The 21,556-nt window shown below is 35.3% G+C and overlaps 1 protein-coding gene and 1 non-coding gene across 2 annotated transcripts in view; both read left to right on the top strand.

Moving 5' to 3' along the window:
• The window catches only part of LOC145689995 (uncharacterized), a 690,354-nt gene that overhangs the window by 126,022 nt on the left and 542,776 nt on the right, over nt 1–21,556 (top strand). The window contains exons 3-4 of the mRNA XM_081764461.1: nt 2,928–3,045; nt 16,172–16,269. Of these exons, the coding sequence (XP_081620587.1) occupies nt 2,928–3,045; nt 16,172–16,269 (216 nt within the window). The remainder of the gene's footprint in view (nt 1–2,927; nt 3,046–16,171; nt 16,270–21,556) is intronic.
• Nucleotides 9,120–9,193, top strand: TRNAQ-UUG (transfer RNA glutamine (anticodon UUG)). The gene has a single exon. It is a non-coding gene; the product is annotated as a tRNA-Gln (tRNA).

The raw sequence follows: 21,556 nt of genomic DNA, 5'->3' as shown, positions 1-21,556 counted from the left end.
ATGGGCTAGAGGATAAATTACAGTTGAACTGGCAACTCTGTTTGAAAGTTTATTATTATAAGAAGAAGCTAGCTTTGTGTGAGAAGTGTGGACGAGTTCGTGTTGCTTTTAGTGCTAATACCCACCCAACCAGGTACATTCTAGGAACGTGCCATTTAAGTTCCATATGTACCGTTTACGTACCTGGTACTTGAAACATGTACATTTCATATGCATAGCACGTGTCGCTAGGTATGTGCCTTTCGAGGAATTTCTGACACTTGCAAGGTACTTTTACATGCTTCACTGGAATGTGAGGAATGTGAATGGCACATACCCCATGTACCATGGCATGGTTGTGCGTAAGTTGCTTCGTATTGCGACTAGGGTTGCCAATTTAGCCACTTTGTGACGAGATCTGGCCATTTTGAGAACGTCGTTAGTCACATAATTTCCAAAGAGCCAATAGTGGCTTTTTAGCCATATGCTTTTCACTTCTATAGCCACTTTCTGAGTTTAGCCACATTGTAATATACATACAAAATTAATATATTGTCAGTTATATATGGTGCTTATTGGGAAAAACACTCCCCAAAAAAGTTCATCTTAGACTGGAGAAATGGTTATCCTTCCTTTTCCATTATTATTTGGCTATGAAACAAATGCCGGAGACATATACAACCGCTATATACAACAGTGTGGTGTTGGAATGTGTAATGATTAGGATGTGATGTTTTATTTTATTTTTTTGAAAGTTCAACACTTCCAATGTACCCGTAAAATTGTACTAAAGAAATAGTGCCCATGTTTTTTAAATATTCAATTAGAACTGGACAATCTACATGAAATTTGCAATCGATCAGTGAAAACGTCATCTTTCTAGAGCCTGTAGTTTCTGAGATCTCATTGTCGAGAAACATATATGTGTATTTTAAAAGAGCTCCAAAGATGGCAGCACAATTCATTTGCATGTATTTCGGTGAAGGCTTACTAAAGGCAAAGGCCTTTGAACAATAATTTAAAAGGATAAACTTTGTGAAAAATATTTATTTCAGTAATTTATTTAAACTACACTCTTTTAAAAATATTTGTCTTTGTTATACACGTGAAATCACAAATAACCGTAAATCAAAGGTTTGAGTGCTAAGATTATAGGTTAGAGCTCGGTCGCTCGTAAATGTTACTGTAGTATTTTAATAGATAGTTAAATTGCCACACAGATGCCGGAGGAGGGCATATATTTTCAGTTAGTTGCTTGGATTTTTTTAAAAGTACAAGCTTCTAAATTCGAACGTGAAAATGAAGCGTTAAGGTTTTAGTATTTAAGTACTCGCACCCCCAGTTGCATAGCACTGCCCTAAGGAACATTACTGACATGCCTAGTACATTCCTAGCACATGCCAATGCCAAGTAAATGTGTCAAGTACATACACGGTACGTGATATACACATAATAGATACATTCCTCGGTATGTGTCATGCACGTACTTTTGGGCGGAAGTAACCTTATTCCTTACATGTGTATTTCACATGATTGCTCTATTCACGTACCTATCATGTACATTCCAATGTACCTCGAGGAACATTCTTTACACATGATCAGTATGTACTTGTGTTGGGTGGGTAAGAAGTTTCTTTGTGCAATGAAAAACGAAAAAATATCCGCAGAACTTGGCCTCATTTGTAATGACAGTATAGTAATCTAGACCTTTCTGAAAATTCAGCAAATTGACGGGGACTTGACAATATTTCATTTTGTCAAAATAAATTAAGTACCGGTAAGATATTCAAAAAGCAACACGTAGGTCCGATCGGCACTACAGAAACAGCAAATACCTGTTAATTGATATTCAGCGCCTCTAGTGGCGTTAATCAGCAATATCTACCAACAAAACCTATAGTATAAGTGTCTCCTATATTGTGTGTGATAGAAACACTACAGTTCATTAACACTTGAGGCAGCACTTTAAAATACAAATACTCTAACGACAACTCGACGAATTGGAAATTGTGGGTCCAATCGGACCCACGAGAACATTTTCTTAGATCACTCCAGTGGGTCCGATCGGACCCACATGGCAGCTAAGGACTTTGATCAGAAAAATGCAATCGACAGCTAGTACTTCACTGCAAAGAGAGAGCGTTACAAAAGTGAACTGTTAAGGTAACATATATTTTTTAAACATATATATGAATTGCCCAATTCAAAATTGTTTATCCTCAATCTATTGACTGTCTAGTTTTCAAATTTTATGCCCTAATGTTATCTCTTTCTTTGTCAAACCAAAGGCCGTCTGTGTGTGTGTGTGACTGGGAGGGGGGGAGGCTCTCACATTTGTACGTGAGAAATACTGGTGATCATTTTTGGATTGGCAAGTGCGTCTGAGTTTGAAATTTTGCGCCCTGCATATACGATGCATTTCATTAAGTTTTTAAAAATGAATTCTGTTTCTTGTTATTTGACGATCCAGATGACTGTAATTCGGATAGTTGGAGTTATATTGTACTTCAAAATCTTTTGTGAATAAACTAAGGAAGATCAAAGAAGTTGTGAAAATGATATGATATTCTGGAGTAATAACAATCCAAGTCACAGAAAAGAATCTAATGACGAGATTTTTTTTTCTGTTTCCGGCTAGATGAGACTTCACATTTCTTAATTCGTAGAGTTAATTAATATTTTAAGCAAAATTAGTGTTCATTATTACAGCTATGTACATAGTCAAGGTCAGAGACGTACGCAGGAGAACGACCCTAGTGTCCGGACGCCCCCACCTGAAATCCAAACTTTTCTATAAATTTGGCCTAATTTTAGGATCAATTTTACAAACTTTAATATAATTTATCCTGATATTGAATTTGAAGACCCCTTCCGAAATAAAGTCCTGCGTACTTGCTATGTCAAGGTAAATTAAAATTATTGTGAACTTTTTTCCTCTTTTTTTTCAGTCTGACGTCATCCATCACAGACTTAACATGGGAGGCTAGCCAACTCGAGAGAGCCATCAGGAACAACGACACAATCAAAGTGAAGAAATTTCTCGAGCTCCACCACGATAAATTTCAGGTAAATTTCAAGTAAAATAATCTCTCGAGCTCCGTATCTATCTATCTATCTATATCTATATATATATATATATATATATATATATATATATATATATTATGCTATTAATAAGTAGTTTAGTTATGTAAAAGTAATTGCTAATAGATATACAAAAGTAATGTTTAATAAATAAATAAGTAAGCCTACTACCAATTCTTGAGAATAGTAACTGCAGTGAATATTTAGTTGTAGTTAGCTTTAAATATCAGTCACGTCACCCCTACATGCAGTACAAATATACTATACATGACACTATCATTACCGAAAGCAATTTGGCGCATGAATGAAGTCATGTTTCAACTTTTCCGAATCCTATCAGTTTCTTATTCAAAAACGATTTGTTCAGAGAGAGAAAATGACTGCCGAATTCACTCTGCAAGTTATTGCTAATATCATTTGATGTTTGTTTTGTTGTTTAATTAAATAAGTTAGTATTACAATTTGATCTATTGGTTAAATGCGGCGAGTTTTAAAAAATAAATAAGAATTATTTCACAATTGTTTGATTTTCATAACGTCAAAATCACTGAGTTCACTATTTCATAATTCACAAATAGAAGATTTTAATATTTTTCAAGTATCCGATTTTAGTCCTTGATAATAATTAATATTTAATATTTTAACTATTTCACAATTAGTGAATTTCACTACTTTACAGCTTGTTTAGTATACTGTATCAAAATTAATTAAAACCACTGTTTTACAATTAATTTATTTCACAATTAATTTATTGCACTGTTTTACAAATTCACTACTTTTCAATTAATTTATTTGACTCTAAATCCACAACTTCAGTTTCACTAAAGTTAAGTAAACTGCTATTTTAGAAAACGAAGAAAGAAGAGAAAGAGGAGATACTTCAAAACATCTCTGAAAATTTTCAGTCTCTTCCAAGCACTCATATTTGAGTTGAATGGGTATAATATACAACAAGCAACTTATTACTTGAAAAGAAATTGTATTTATTATTGGAAAAGTGATACTTCAGTTGTACGGACACAGATTTAAGACTGAGGATTTACAAAAGCCCAATCAGTACCTTAATTTTGTTAACGAATTCCAACTACCGTATTTATTTACTTACTAAATCTGGAGTAGAATTGGATAACGGAAGCAAAGTTACGCTATTAAGAGATGCTTTTGCTTCCCACCACACAACGTAGTTTTGACCATTAGAAACAATTCGTAATGACAAATGAGACATCTTTATCTGCGGTGGCTTTTTTTAAATAACATACGTGCTTTTTGTGCTTGTAGTCCCCCATACGATCACGGTGGGTTTACTCACTTGAATATAAATCCGTGTAAAGGCTCCATGTCATTTAACCTAGTCAAAGTGTATTAAATGTTAGTTGAAATACCTGTTCTTTGTACGGGGACAAATGTTTATGGAAAATAATTCCACCACCTATCGATACGTATTTGAATGAAAGTATAATGCCAAAATCCCACGAGAGACTTTATTTTTTGCAGAAATTTTGAATCCGTGCCCCATTAGGATAACTCTGTAATGAAAATAACATGATAAAATCACGGCTTGAGGTAGGAATCAACTATGTTAAAAAATTCATTTCAAACAGGTCAAGCGTTTTCCCATTATCCAGTCACCATCAATAGAAAATATCGCTCTCAATGTGAAGAAAGAAATTATAGAAAATGTTCTCTCCCTCTCCTAAAATGGAAAATTTAGAAAACTGTGAAACGCACGTTCCCTTACTTTTAGTGAGGCGTTTATATACTGAGTTTCACTTTCCTATACCCTGGCCGGTGAACGATGATTTCTGACAGATTTGCACAAGGCCACGCCGAGCGAGCAGAAGACAGCAGGTCAACCAACCTTAGGCTCAGAACCTGTCGCGTCTCCATGGTAACCACCGCACATTGCCAAACTTTCACTCACTCCCTTTCATCCCCAACGAGGAAGCAGACGATCCTCCCCTTGCGCGGGAAACACATGGCAACACCGCACTCCTCAGTCGTCCTCGCGAGCTGAGCTGTCAGAAATCATCATTCACCGGCCAGGGTATAGTTCTTCTTGGTTGGCTCCTGAGATACTATATTTTTATATAAATTTTGAACTGGTTTCTCCCTTAGGATACGCCCTTTAATCAAAGTAACATGATAAAAATTTAGCTCAAGATGGGTACTATCTAAAATTCATTTCAAACTGTTCAATCGTTTCCCCATGATTTGATCGCAAGCAACAGGCAACACCACTTTCAATGTGAAGGAAGAAATTATGAAAAATGTCTCCTTTTCCCCTTAAAATGTTGGGACTCGGGTCTACTTATTTTTTATGTGGAATTTATACATTATTTTCATTACAAAATATTCGCTTCTCGCAATACACGCATCTTAACATTTTTCCTTCATGTAGATCAGTAGGCCTACTGAAACAGGAAGTTATAGTGATTTTTATCGCACTTCCTGTTTTAGTAAAAAGTTAATGACAGAGATGAAATGTTTTTTTGAAACTTTTAATCGATCGTAGGAAACTACTTATCGGTATCTATCACCGATTTTGTTCTATAGCGATCAACATTTAAAATCGGAAGTGGTTATTTCTATCACTTCCAGTTTGACTATCACCTCCAACGTTGAACCCGATTGTTAACTTTTTATCTTTCATATCCTGACCGAAATTGATTATGATCCATCAAGTAGTTTTTGAGATTTTATTTTGCCTCCCAGACTGACGGACACACGGATAACTAGAGTAAATATATAAATCAAACTCCATAAAAACCTAGTGGAAGCCAATCATAAAGTATTATAATCAGATATGGCCATTTAGTAATCGGGGCTCACACCAGTGTTGCCACAGTCCTAGCTCTGGAGTGGGCTGAAAAATAGGGCTAAATTCATTAATTTATATCAGTGTAATACATGGATTTATAGCACGAAGACGAAACTAAAAGAGGTAAAGTTCTAGAACACTCTCCCCTCTCTTCCAAGAGTCCTTATCAAGAAAGTGCACTTCCTTAAAATTACTTTTTAGAAACATCCAAATAGGAGGACTCCGAACATCTGTAGCAGTAGTTGAAACTTTTCACGCACGTAGGAAGTATAACAGAGGCCGCAAATTAAAAGGGAAAACAGTTATCATATTCGGTATGTATTGTAAGGAAGGAAACTAAACGCACCTCTATTTCGGTGATCAATAAACCAAAATGGTATTATGACCACATATGAAAAAATATATGAAATGAGGAACAAATTAATCATCTCCGAGTTCGTGTGTAAACAGTGCGTTATAATAAAATATTGAAATATAAATTATTGTTCCTTACTCTCGCTTATTCACGACCGAAGAAGGATAATAGACTGTAAGAAGAATATTGTGCTTTTTGTTTAAGATTTCAAGCTAAAATTTCCACCACACTGCTTCCTCCTCGTCTCCTTCATGTACACCCATCTAGCGTCATTTGTTTCCCGGGATAGTTCGAATTACGAATTTCCCACACAAAGTTCGTAGCGTTATGCGGTGTAATGTCACAGAATGAATGTTCAACAGAAATTTTAAGTCCAACATACGGTATGAGTAACGTGAGATGTAGGAAAAGTCTTACTGATACTTTTTAAAATGTGGCAAGTATTTGTTAAATGGTGCTAAATTGGGTATAATTGTTCTAACTTTTTGAAAAAAAGGGGCTGAAAATGCCAGCGGGGTACCAACAGGCCAATAAATGACAAAAAGGGCTGAAGTCGGTACAATTGTACCAAGTGTGGCAACATTCGCTCACACTGTCTTAGACTCATGCTCACAATTCTCAGTGGGGCTTGCATTCACTAATCTCAATGACGGTCATGTTCAGACTCGAATTCGCTAGAACTCGTGCACGCTATTCTCAATAAGGATCACACTTGGTCGTCTTTAGCCTCACTGAAATGAAATTCTATTCTAAGGGTACGAACATGCCGAAGAGACCTCGCGATCAAGGTCGAAGTTTAAATCGCGGTCGCACCCTCGATACTGGCACAAACCCATGTATTCAAATGAGTGAGCGCATGCCGAAGATGTACGCTACATCGCGACATAGAGGTCGACCACGAGGGTGAATTAGTGGTCGCGATGATAAACAGCCGAGTTTGTTTTTACATCGATGTTCAGCGGAAGCATCGCTATGGCTCGTGTTCTCATTGGTTCTCCCTGAAGCGCTGCACGGAATAAAGTCTTCATTTGTTTCGAATTTCGTCTGCAGAGGATTGTGTGTGTCTATGCTCGAGAGGTTTTGTTGCACCATTAAATTTGATTATGAAAGACATATTAATAGAATTAGTGAGGAATGTTCCAACAATATGGGATTAAAAAAACATAAGCAACATCATAATAGGCACGTTTTAAATAGAGAATGGAAGAAAATAGCAACTCAAATGGGAATGTGAGATAAGTTATTAATATTTATTTGAGAATTATATTGTAGCTTATTATATAAAACAGTGGCGGTTACAGAGAGGGGACTTTCGGGCTGAGTCCGTAAATTGTGGGATTTCTAAAGAAAACAAGAAGCTACTGTTAATCATATCTATGCTTAAAAACTCCACTTCCCCCCAATTCCGAGATTAATATAAAAAGGGTTTCTTCTAAATTCGTTACTAATATAAGGTAAAGAAATACTTGTAAAGACAGGCACGTATTTATAGGGAGAAAATGTCGAATAATAGAATTGCAGTGACGAAACTTCATTTGCTGAAGTTAATACCCCCTCCACCTCTAAACCTGAAGACATACTTTTTTTTTTTTTGGTAATTTTACTGGGAAATGATTTCTCGCCTGAGTGCTGAAAGAGGGCATTTCTTCACATAAAATTGAAAAAAATGTAAAAGTCTTTGATTTATTGATATAGATGAACAAGAGTGAGATTCAAATATTTTTTTCGAAACAAGAGACGAAACTTTGGCATTTCTCATATCTCGTCTCGCGTCCATCTATGCTTATAAACTGTTTGGTCCTTTCAATTTCAAAATGTGGTTTCGCAGTAATTTTTATGCACTAACAGAATAATTTCACACGCGTCACAGTAATGTTTCTCCTCAAACTGAGAACTTACAACGAGGGTGCAGCCTGCTCGCTATGTGCGCCCTTCATCCACCGCGACCTAGACATCGAGGTAGCGACCGCAACTTAAACCTCGATCGCGAGGTCTCTTCGGCATGTTCGTACCCTAAAGTTGAAAAGTGAGTGATAGGGAGCATGTGCACCGACTACGTGGGTACCCTGGGGTTCCAACACCCACACAAATAATCTTGTGGGTGCGGCGCACCCACAAGAATTTTAGTTTGATAGAAGCAAAATAAAATAAATATTTCTAACTTGCCATTATCAAAAAATAATAAACAATTAAAACATTAAGATGGAAGTTAAAATTTCTAACCTCTAAACCCAATTATTTATTTCAAATGTGTCTGTGCAAAGGCATCCAAACAATACACTCCTCCCTTCCTTGCCTGTCTTTGGTCTACTCAAAGACAGTCCGGACAAGAAAAAATGGAACTGTATTGTGAACAGAATCGAGCACAGCCGTTATGACAAAATATTTTAACTAAAAGGAAATCAATCAAAAAAATATCGAGACTCCCCTGAAAACATAACACGTTCTGCCATTGATATGCACCCACATAAAGTTTGGAAAGTCGGCGCCGTTGATAGAGAGTATAATAAAACGAAAAGGAGGAACAATTATCATGTGAATTTCTTGTCACATCGTGTAACTGTGATAGACTTCCAAAGTATGCACATTGAACACTGCAATAGGAAGTAATAGCTTTATAACTTTCAGTTGTAATAGAAATATAAGGTGAGAGATTGAATCTACTCTTGCGATACGGAATCCTCTCATAAAACTGCTTTAAGCTATCTATTAACATTTTTTTCTTCATTTTTTTCATTATGGTGACCAGGGTTGAAATCAGAAATCATAGGTTATCACCAGGCACAGAGAATAAGGGTGGAGGTAGAGATTATTGTTTGGACGCTGTATCGCATTTCTCGTTATCTCTTGTCGTTTTTGCTCTATGAAAATCAACATTGAGTGGCCCCGCGTAGCGTAGTCGCTAACGCTCTCGGCTTTGGTGCGAGTGGTCCCGGGTTCGATTCCCGGTGGGGGCACTCGGTCGAAAAAGTGTAAAACGTTTTTTCAGGCCAGCCACCCAGAATGAGGTTTTCCTCATTCACACCAAGCAAATGCCAGGGTGGTACCTAACTTATAGGTCCCAGTCCACTTCCTTCCTTCCCTTTCCCCGGATTGCGTGCTCGCCGAGGGACGTTGTCCCTCAAAAACGTGAAGGGCTAAATAGCCTTAGATGCCGAAAGCCCAGAAATCTAAATCCTAAATCCTAAAATCAATATTGAAACCAGAAGTAGTAATAAATTTCTATCTAGCTTTAATGGAGACAAGCAAAGGTAAACATAGAATATATTCTTCAGACTGAATCGACTCTTAAAAACAAGTGTCTTGGATCCATTAAAGCTTTTGTTCTATGATGAATAACGATGGAACCGAAAATGGTTGACGTTGACTTATATCGGTTTTACATAATATGTGGTAAACGGAAGAGAGAAAATCTGCACTTGGACGCTGTATCCATTGCAGAAAGTCGTTTCTTGCAATCTCTTTTACTATTTTTGCTCTGATACCTGTCAACAGACAGATGGGCATAGTCGTTCTATAAGGCTTCTGATTCTTATGCATGCCATAGTTTCTAAGTCTCAAATTACGATTAATAGGCAGTAATAATTCCTACGTCAACACGTAAAGATTAACTGACAACTGTAAGGCATGGAACTTCTCAGTTTATGGTAAGTGGCCTACTTCTGATGATAATGATGATCAGGAACGAAAGAATAGTTTTGGAGATGATGATTAGTAACGGAGAATACTTCTGGTGATGATGGTGAGCAACGGAAGAATACTTTTGGTGATAATGATCAGTAACGGAGGAATACTTCTAGTGGTGATCAATAACGGACGAATACATCTGATGATGATCAGTAATTGAGGAACATTTCCAGTAATGATTAGTAACCGAAAATACGTCTGGTGATGATGATAACTGACAGAAGAATGCTTTTGGTGATGATCAGTAATGGACAAATACTTCTAGTGATGATGGTTAGTTAAAAAAAAGTGAAAAAAATAACTGAATTATTTAATATAAATTACTTTAATAGAAAGGCGAAACGTAGGAACTTTCACACTAGAAAAGTTAAAAATTGCATCGCATCTTTGTCACAGTCACTAAAATTATGTTTCTATAAGTGATATAAGATTATATCTTCATGTTTTCACTGCCTTCCTTTAACGATCGTCAAATAAAGATGTTGGTTTCGATCTCCTATCTTTGAAGATCTAAATTACCCCATTTCTCTCTCTCTCTCTCTCTCTCTCTCTTTCTCACACACACATACACACATACACACACGCACACACACACACACACACATATATATATATATATATATATATATATATATATATATATATATATATATATATATATATATTCGAAAGAAAAAAAAGGCATGCGGCCATACAACGCTCAAGTTTTTTAGTATATATAGTAAATCCTATCGAAATATTTCACACACGACAGTATTAGAAATATAACACATTTCATGCTCTCTTAATCAGCTGGTTTCCAAATGAAGAGTTTAATGATGCCATGTGTAAAGAATCAATTCCCAGTTTTTATTCAATTATTTAATTTTTTCCTTTTAAAGTAGTCTAGATTAGTTTTTTGCTATTTTTCTTTCTTTCTTTTCGCTAGATACTGCAAGTTCAAAATAAATAAGGTTCTTCATAGATCTCATCATTTACTCGCAGAGACATATAAAAATACGTATATATATAAAAATCCAATACTTCCACTGATATATTAGGGAGTAAGTACATAGAATTTATTTTTGTTTTTTCCTTTTTTTTAAAAGGCATTTTTTATCTTCAGGCTTTCAGAGCATTGCCTACGTTGAGAGCAATACTAACGGTTTTTGCTATTTTCCTCTTCTTGATTACCTTCAATCGTTTATCTCTTTTGATTTTTTTCTGTAATTTATTTTCACTTCTTCTTTTATATACTCTTCCTTCGTTTAGTTTTTAACTTTAGTTTCTTCCTTTCCTTTTTTTATTTTTATTATTTTTTTCTGTTTTCATAAAAATAAAAAAAAAGCTTTTTCTTTAGCTATTAAATGCTGGAAACACGATATCATAATCATAATGCAGTATATTGAGAACACTTTGTTTCCTTTTAGTTTCTCTCTCTCTCTCTCTGTCTCTCGTTTATTCGAGAATTGTACTTTTTTATGTTTATCTTATTTAAAAGTTCTACAGAAGGAAAAATAGTTGTCATTTATATCTTTAAATAAAACTTAAGTAAACAGTTTTCTTCTATGCTTTGCCATTTTGTGGTGCAAGAACAATTTATGCAAGTCTATTATAATTTTCAGACGGAAGGTTTTCTTCGGACATAGACAACAGAGTAAAGTTAAGATTGTATTACTTATTTATTATAGACTTGGCCTATATCAATCGATCACAAACTACCTAGGGATAGTGTGCACGACTAGGGATTTGCCTATAGCAAACCTCCGCTACGCTGTTATCAAATATTTATTCCAGGTATACTTCCAGGAGGAAAAAGTTCCCTCGAAGTTGACCAACCTCCCCTTCTGACCCCGGAGCTAAGATAAATTACATTTGGCTTACATGTCACACTTGTGCAGAGTAGTTAGAAAATAGTTCTAGGGTAGTCTCCTCAGATTTAGATTTTACCACCTTCTCGAACAAAATTTTCTGGAAGAATGCCTGCTGATAGCTATGGGCAACCAATTACTATTTCTTACTGTAAACTTAATTCGGCTTTATACGTATTACTTTTAATGTGATAAATGATACTCTGTGATTAGTTAACATATAGTAGTATAAAGGGAATTAGGCAACTTACAGTATTTAAAATTTCGACTATTTGGAATGATAATGTGAGAGGAAACTAGAGAATTTCGAGAATACCTACGGACACAATGCTTTACACTACAAATACATGTAATCCTTGTTCACCTCCAGTGCTTGGGGTCACTGGATCGATCCCAGCTTGCGCCGTGTGGACTTTCTGGTGGACAAACAAACACCGTGCTCGTGGGTTTTGTCGGGGTTGTCCCAATTTCTTCATTCCACCATTTCATTCATTTCTCATAATCACCGTCTCCTTTAGTCTAACCGGCATAACCGTGGGACGTAAAACTGAAAGATTTCATTTCATTTACATGTAATCCTATAAACTTCCATAAAGTAGTGGTTTTATGTAGCATTGACCACTACTAGAATGCAGTGGCTGCCCCTCGAGACATTGACTGCTACAGTCCGTCTCAAAATTTATTGTAACTAATTATATTAAATACTTTGTGATTTTTAAATGCTAAAATTTCGCAACACACCGATTGGAAACCATAGTCTTAACGTAGGCAAGTACAAAGAAGTGGGAAGGGCACAAGCTTTGGGAGAGGTACTAATTCTACAAGCTACTACGTCTACGTAGTATTAAAAGGGTATTATTTTGCACCCGAAAAAAACGAAAAGTAATTGTAAAATACTTCTATCTATATTTTCAGAAAAATGATAGAACTAGATTTTTATAACAAAAGGAGTACAGATAAAGGGTAAGATGAAATTTTGACTCTACATCATTCATTTCCCTATTAAACAAGTATAGTTTTATTTAGAAAGTATACAAATGTATGTTAAGTCACGAAGTTTTAGTGGTCCAAACCCGATTTATCCTCGTCAGTGCGCTTCTATCTTAACGTATAACATTGTCGCGGAATATTACCCAAATGTAAAACAGGTTTAGAGAATTTGATAAAGAGTAGATTCCTTAAAAATGAATTTAAAGAAGCACTATTAACCAATAGTTGGCAGGACGTACTTTTACCATCTTTCCATGTATTTTGTATGGAGAGACAATATTCAAAGTAATTAAATCAATTTTAAGAGATCAGTACTCAAATTTTGCCCACAAACAAATTAAGTTATTAATCATGGACCCTTGAAGTTTATTTTCTTTGTTGACAGAAATCTATTATTGGAAGTGTGTTTCTCATTAATTGTTCTCCGCAATGAATAAAACAAAGTATTTTAAAAAAACTGCATTATTCCCTTATTAATAATTCAATTTTCTTTAGGGGGGGGGGAACTTTAAACATTGATCTCTTGAATTATTTTGAATATTATCTCTCCATTTAAAATACATTCAAATAATAGGGAAAACGTGCTTATTCTAATGGCCAAAATAGCAAAATTACGTCACAATTGAAAATCGCAAGTGCTTAAATACAATTACTTTCAAATGCATGTCAAGAATCAATGAAAAATTTTACTACCGTAGTGCATACTATACTGACTATGCACAAGAGTTGTATAAGTTCTTATGATGGCATCAAGTCTAACCAGTGGTGTATTTACAATTTTTTTCGGGAGGCTTTGCTAACTTTATTTCTGGAAATGTGAAAATTCTGCGAGATTTAATTTAATATAGAAAATAAAATTTCGGGGGCTTAAGCCCAGAAGCCCCCTAAATACGCCACTGGTTGTAACTGAACAAAAACTATTTTTTACTCAAAAGTACCGTATTCTGTTATTGGATATTCAAAATGCTTCCAAAACAATAATCTAAATATATTTGTAACGTTAAACGTTTGGTGGTACAGAAAAAATCTCGAATAAATTATTAAACTATAAATCAATTAAACTGCCAATTGTTTTGGTTAATTCACAGTAAATCACTGCCAAATTAGCTGCCGTAAACTTTTGATAAATCACTATCTAACGTGATACACGTTATAAAAGAACAATCAAAATCCTAATTATAAAAGTGAAAACTGTAAGTCTGTACGTCATGCTAGTTTCTAATAGTAAACAAACAAACAGTTGCTACTTGCGCTGCTTGTCTACTTAACGTTTAATAGATTTTGCTAGCATGAGTCAATTTGTTGATTTGAAACTTTTGTGACAATTTAATTGCAACTTAAAAACTGTATTATTCGAATTTAAATATTTCAAAGTAGAACAAGAGCTATAAGCATAATTGAATTTGAGCATTGCGCATTTCAACAGTAATATATTGTGACGTTTAATTGTTACTAAACTGTATTGTTTTAATTTAATTATTCCAAAATAGTTCCAACTAATTATTAACCACCCGATGATACTGACCGTGAACGTGCTCTGCTGATTATCATTATAATAAGTGTCGTAACCGTGTTTAGACTGAACATTAAAATTTGTGAAACACATGTTGGTTGATGGGAAAACTAAAATGACAGTAATATCAAATGGAAACTAATATGGCTTTTAAGTAAGTACGATTGTAACCTGTAGTGTACAGCAGTTCGGAGGTTGGGCACAAAAAGTAGTAATAATTATGATCAATCATTGTTAATTTAAATATCAATCATATTCCACAAGACCTTATTTATAATTTAACAATAATGTCATGTAACATGCTTGTCAGTTATTCTTTGTAATTTTACAGAAAATAGTACATAGTTTATAAATAAATTCAATATTAACAATTTCTTTTACAAGTTGAAAAATTTAGCAAAGACCTACTATTTCTCTTTTCTATGATAGAAAGAGGTGGGATCGGGTCAAAGTGTGTTAATTTTAATTGTAACGAATCGATGTTATTAGTTGCTTTGAAATTTAGCGTCCCTTTTAATATCGAACCTTGAAGTTACAGGTTAAAGTGGGATTAGAAACATATGAGCTTCCTCTGGGAATCGAATGCAGGTTTCCTACGCCTTTTAGGTAATTAATAGAAATACTTAAATCAGTTTGGAATTTAAGAAATGCATAAACTTATGTATGCGCTGATTCACTTGTTCAGTCATCATCAACGAATCTCCGAAACATTGGGTACTTCATTTTTTTAAAATTTTCTTTCTTTCTTTTTTTTTTTTCTTTTTTTTTACAATTGTTCTACTTCTAGATTGAAAACAAAACGGGATTTTCCGAATCCTAAGGAAAGAAAGGGTCTTTGAAACGTTTCCTTTGCTCACTAGATCTCCAAAACTGTTGACTATTATAGAAATTTGAAATTTTGCCTATAAATGTTCTCCCTCGATCTTACTCTACTGACTGGGTGAGTTTAGTAAAATATAGTCCCTAAGGATGAAAACAGGATTTTTTGGTCGTTTTTCACATCTCAAAAACTCCTAGGCGTAGAATTTTGAAATTTCTTACACATATTCTCAATACATCCTAGATTACTATAAGAGAAGGAGTTTTACGAAATAGGACTCGAAACAGAACTAAAAACGGAACTGAGTGCTTACATAACTCAAGTGAAGTCAAACTTGTAATGAACATTTTGCTAGAACTGTATAGATTATGTAAGTAAAAGACATGTTGTCGTGTAAAGGAGAGAGGATATCAGTAGAATTTTACTAAATGGGAATTGGGATATGGTTACCCTTGCTATAGACATAAAATTATAGATACTCTAGACTCTCGCTAATCCGGCCATTCCTGTCACATATGGATGCCGTATTAGCGAAAGTGCCGGATTATTGAATGTCTGACATTTATTTATTTATTTATCTTGTTTTTTATTTATTTTGAAAACATAGGGGATATAGTGTACTGTATTTTATTAAATCGAATGATATAATTTTAAAACATAGAGCATATACTTTATTAAGTCCAAATATACATTAATTTTCAAAGAAAACTTAGTCCTTGAGTAGTATCACTCACTATGAATCATGTCCCTAATTTTTAACTGTTGCCATGATGATACGCGACGGTGGCATGCTTTATCACGCAACCGAACTGTAAAGAATGCTACAATTTCGAATACGTACAGTATATAAAGCATTGTTTAACTAATGTAAGCATTGTGGCGCATGCGCACGATAATTCATTGTGCACTTGTTTTTGGTTGGATGTGCGCCGGATTACTGAGAGGCCGGACTACTGAAGGCTTTATTAGCGAGAATCTAGTGTATTATTACTGATACTTTCTTATAATATTACACTTTGTAAACAATTTCTACCAATATATGTCGATGTATTAATCTCTTATTGTTTTTCCCTAGGTTAATCTTCATGGCAGTCTTTTGGATAAGTCATCGTGTGAATCGCAAAGTCAAGATGTTGAAATCCTGCTCAGGAAATCGAAAACTCTCATTGACAGGTAAATTTATTATGATTACCACTTTAGTTTTGTCATTTCTTGATGTTGTGTTGTTATTATGTCTTACTACACTGGTCATGGAGTGCAATTATTGGAATACTGGATTTCCCTAGTGTATTTACTCTTTTCTTAATTTCATGAGATAGTTTCACCGGCTTGAGTGTCCTTCCTGGAACTCTTCTAACACATAAATATCTATTCAGTAGCCAAGGGCGCCCATCAGGGGGAGAGCAAGGTGGGGCGCTCGCCCCTATAGGAAATTGTACTTGGGAATATCGAAAACTCAATAGAATTTTTTACATTAGTTACAGCAAAATTTAAAACTATATTTGAAATATCACTTATACTTGCCCCCCCCCTTGGAAACCACAACATGGGTGCCCTTGTCAGTAGCTAAGGTTGCCAACGCGTTCGTGGAAATAAATACGTAATACTTTTTTTTTTCTGAATTTAGGGCCATTACGTATGAATGTATAACAAAATGTTTAAAACATTCTATTATACAAAATAATGATTGCAGAGTATAGAGGTATCTATTTGAAGCTGTATTTGACAGGAATCTGAGTTTGGTAGTTTCTCGTATATAATCTTCAAATTCTCTGCATGTGTAATCCAAATATACAGTGATGTGTAATTCAGCTTTAATTAAATTTAAATTATAACAGCTCGTATCATCAGACTTATAACAGAAGCAATCAGATCTCACGCCTCTTTGTCTGGCTCTATTAGGTTCGGTATCTAAACTCATTAAAAACAAAACAACTTGATATACATATATTACTTTCAATCTGAAAATTGGTACTATGGGGGTGGGACACCCCTAGGTGGAGTGGGAAAAGGGGTGGAGTGGAGTGCTGAAATTGTAAAAATAATCGAAAATGACTGATATTAGTGTCGAATTCGTAGTTTTTGGAGTCGTAAAGAAAAATAGTGATACTCTTTATGCTATGTTAGTCCAAGTTTAGTGCTTATCGGCATGAGTGCGGATGAGAAGAAGTCAAAACAAAGTATCAAAAATGACTGGGATTAATGTCGAATCCACAGTTTCGGGTTTTCGGGGACGCTAAGTGCAAATCATATTTAAACTCATGTTTAGTCAGGATTAGGGATTAGGAGTTCGATTTCTGGGCTTTCGGCAGCTATGATCATATTAGCCATCACATATATGAGGGATGACGTCCATCGGCGATCACCCTGCCCGGGGAATTGGAGAGGAGGGAAGAAATGGGGAAGGAAGGAAGCGACTATTATGTTAGGTACCATCCCGGCATTTGTCTGGTATGAATGAGGAAAACCCAGGATAACTGTAAAAAAAGCTGTTACATATTTTCGACTGATTGTCTCTATCTGGAATTGAAGCCAGGACCGCTCGCATCTAAGTTTAAAAATTTAGCGACTACGCTACGTGGGGCTCGGGAATGACAGGGGAAACGTCGAAGGCGTTACATGTCGTTATTTATTCTACTCAGTTCCTTATTTTCTGATAAGACATCACCGAAAGCACTTCTTTCCGTTACTCTACTCAGTTCTTATCTTCTGACAGAAGCAACGCCGAAAGCGTTCCTCTTCGTTATTCATTCTACTCAGTTCTTTATTTTCACATATTGTGCATAAAGCGTTATTCCTCCTGTGCAACGCGGAGAATTTCAGCTAGTTCTAAATATTCTTTAAGGTAACGTCAGGAGAGATTGCACGGTAAAGGAGTTCAAACGAGAACAAGGTGGGAGGAAAGGAAAGAAATGTCGAGCTGTAACGAACGAATAATTGATACCTTGCATATAGAGAAGTCACGTTGATTGATATGTTGACAAAAGCTGTAGACTGAAAATTATGTTTTACAATTTGCGTAAATTGTGCAAACTAAATGCGTACATTTTTCGAAGCGTTCGGTAGAAATTCATAGAAATGTTGTTGTGGCAAGTACGCAAAAAGTGATGTGTATTTGAGTTAGTTGATTATCACAACTAACTTTGTACATACGGTAGTTTAACGCCAGTCAGGAAAATTCCACTCAAGCAATGCGGGTTCGTTATTCACTTTACTATAAGACAGTATAGGACAGTTCGCGCAATCACAAATTATGAGATATCGCACAGACATTTATTGAAGTTAAACGACATAGTAGGAAAGATCGCGCATGCGGGATGAGTAACATATTATGTGTAAAGTCATATAGGGAGCATAATGAGAAAGTATGTAATAACTATAGTTGTTTTTGTTGACACATCAAGCCCTTGCAAGAGGGTGGGCATGGGGTGAGCCCCCTCTGCGAACATCTTTGCCCCCTATAAGTTTCAGTTGTTTGTTAGAATGTAGCACCCATGCTTAAGGGGTGAACACAAGTCAGCCCCCCCTTCAAAAAAAATGATTTCGAAATTCTCTTTCTTAGTACCCTGGCTACGGGCCTGACTTAAATGTTTGTTTCAGTGTGGTTTATTAATGCGTTTGCTTAAGGTAACGGTCTATTTTAAGATTGTTTTTTATTTTGGTAACAGTTTATAATTACTTTCGTATTACCAACATTAAGCAATGTATCTTGCAGTAGCATACAGATGTTCGCTGTCAGTTGAGTCATGTTTTTTAAACATATCTTATATTTTCTTCATCAAACAAGGTTGTTTCTGTAGTACCATCATCATGGTTAATCTCCTCTATCCACGTTTGAGAGATCACGCATAATAGTTTAAGAAAAAAAAACGGCCATAATTAAGAGCAGACTTTCAACAGTAGCTGCGCGTCTGGTATTATGCGTAAGGTACCCAACTGTACACTGCGTCATTCTTAACAATATTGCTGTTTTATGCAAGTTCGTTGAATCATTGTGCGCGAACTATTCTTACACTGCCTTATATGGCAATTATAAAATATTAATAGTAACTATCAAGTAGCACTCAAAAAAGAAATATTTTTATTAAGATTTGTGTCTGTGTCGATCTAGATTTGTGTAAATTTGTAGGCAGGAGCGCCTATCCTGGAGTCAAGGAGTCCTGGCCACCTAAAAATGTTGGCTTGGATCCCCTAAGCTATGGATAGCTTTGCTTAGAAAACGAAACACAAGTACTTCAATATGCCCTCCAAAGTTATTCAGAAATTGGCGCCGTAATTTGTAGGTGTATTATTTGATTGGCAAATAATTACAGGTTTCTGCTTTATGAAGTATGATAAATGTTGATGATACAACTTATGTGATATTACAATAAGAGTGAAGTAATTTATAGTAAATGGTAAAAAACATGAAATCACGTAATGTATTAAAATTATGATGATATTAGCTAATTTATGATAAATATTAATGAGTGTACGATAACTAATGAAAACTTTGTATACTATTTGAATACATTGACCGTTGTAACTTTTGGAAACATAAGTGCTAATTGGATACAGTGACCATTGTAACGTGTGAAAATGTAGTGTGTTAATTGGATATGGTGACCATTGTAACTTACGGAAACATTGTGTGCTAATTGGATGCCGTGACCATTGTAACTTACAGAAAAAATATTTGCTAGTTGGATACGATGACCATTGTAGCCTATGGAAACATTAAGTACTGATCGGTGGCCATTGCAACTTACGGAAACGTTGTGTACTAATTGGATACACTGACAATTGTAACTTGTGAAAACGTGTGCTACTAGGATATGATTACCATTGTTACTTATGGAACTGTTGTGTGCTAATTGGATATGGTGACCAATATAACTTGTGAAAACGTTGTATGCTAATTGAATACGGTGACTTATGAAAAGTTATGTGCTAGTTGGGTACGGTGACCATTGCAATTTAACGGAAACGTTAAGTACTAATTGGATGCGATGGGCATTGTAACTTACGGAAACGTTGTATGCTAATAGGGCACAGTGACCATTGTAACTTACGGAAACGTTAAGTACTAATTGGATACGATGGGCATTGTAACTTACGGAAACGTTGTATGCTAATAGGATACGATGAGCATTGTAACTTACGGAAACGTTGTATGCTAATAGGATACAGTGACCATTGTAACTTCTGGAAACGCTGTGTGCTAATTGGATACTGTGACCCTTGCAATTTAGATAATGAGGAATTGGTAATAATACAGTGCCTACCATGATTTTACAAACCATTACACAACTGAACATTATTAAGTAATCTATTTTACTTTAATGTGCGATCAGAACGAGACATAAAGTGATACTTCTAACATTATTACAATAGTATAGTATTTCTTTATCAGGGATATCAAAATTGTCCCCTGTAAGTATAAATTCTATTCTATAAGTTTAAAACAACATTAGTGGTATTGGAAGAGAAAACGCGCCGGCAGCAATTGTCTCTCTACACTATACCGACCGTACTTCCATTATCTTTCACACCAACAAAAATCGAATTGAAGTGAGAAAAACAGGATCGGAAATCTAACTTTAGAAAAAAAAAAAAAAAGAGACCAACCAACCTCTCGACTTTTCTACAGACGATTTCCAATCTCTTTCTGTTTCACGTTCTTTTTCCCCCTTTTCACATGTGTGTGTTTCCCATCTTCCTCATGTCCTTTTACTCTCTTATGTGTTTTCTCTTTCTTTAAAGGTTTGAGAGGGGCGGAGTGTCCTTTTATCTAATTCTGTTCTCTCCACACCCGTTACATTTTCGTTCCTCCTTTTGCTCTTGGTCTTTCTCTTTTCTCTCCTTCTATTCGGGAATTGGTTTCGAAAAGTGTAATTCGAGCCCGTAGTTCGATATGTAGCTCCGGAGGCTGCTTTGGCTTCTTTCTTCTTCAACTTTCCATTGCATTTTGGAGGTTTTTGTCTGGTAACACTGCTTTCTAGTAGATGGATAAGAAATAAATGAAAAAAAAAAACAAGCCTCTGGTTACTCGAGTTTTTTATTTTCCTTTTCTTTTTCTTTACTGCCTTGTATTACGTATTGTGTGAAACCTTTGTATTGAGATCTGACTGGAGCTAACTTCGCTTCAGCAACCAATCGGTGCACGGTAACCAGCGAAAAATAATACGCACTCAACTCATTCTCTATTGAGGTTGATCTTTTCGGATTTCAGTTCTTTCTTATTTATTTTCTGTAATGTGGAGGAGCTTTTTTTTTTTTTTTGTAAAGTGGTTTCAATTTTTGTTTTCCTATTTCCTTCTTCTTTCACACATCACGAACATTTTGTGTGTGTGTGTGTGCGTTTACAGATATAAATATATTCGTAACGACACAAAAGGGAACAGATAAAGGCAGAAATCTTAAAGTCAATTAGATTCAATTTTCTTTATTGATAGACTGTGCTAATGATAAAAAAAAAGGT

Source organism: Thermobia domestica, chromosome 1, assembly GCF_964235325.1.
Source record: "Thermobia domestica chromosome 1, izTheDome1.hap1.1, whole genome shotgun sequence".
NCBI classification, from domain to species: domain Eukaryota; kingdom Metazoa; phylum Arthropoda; class Insecta; order Zygentoma; family Lepismatidae; genus Thermobia; species Thermobia domestica.
This window is presented reverse-complemented; position numbering and strand designations above follow the sequence as displayed.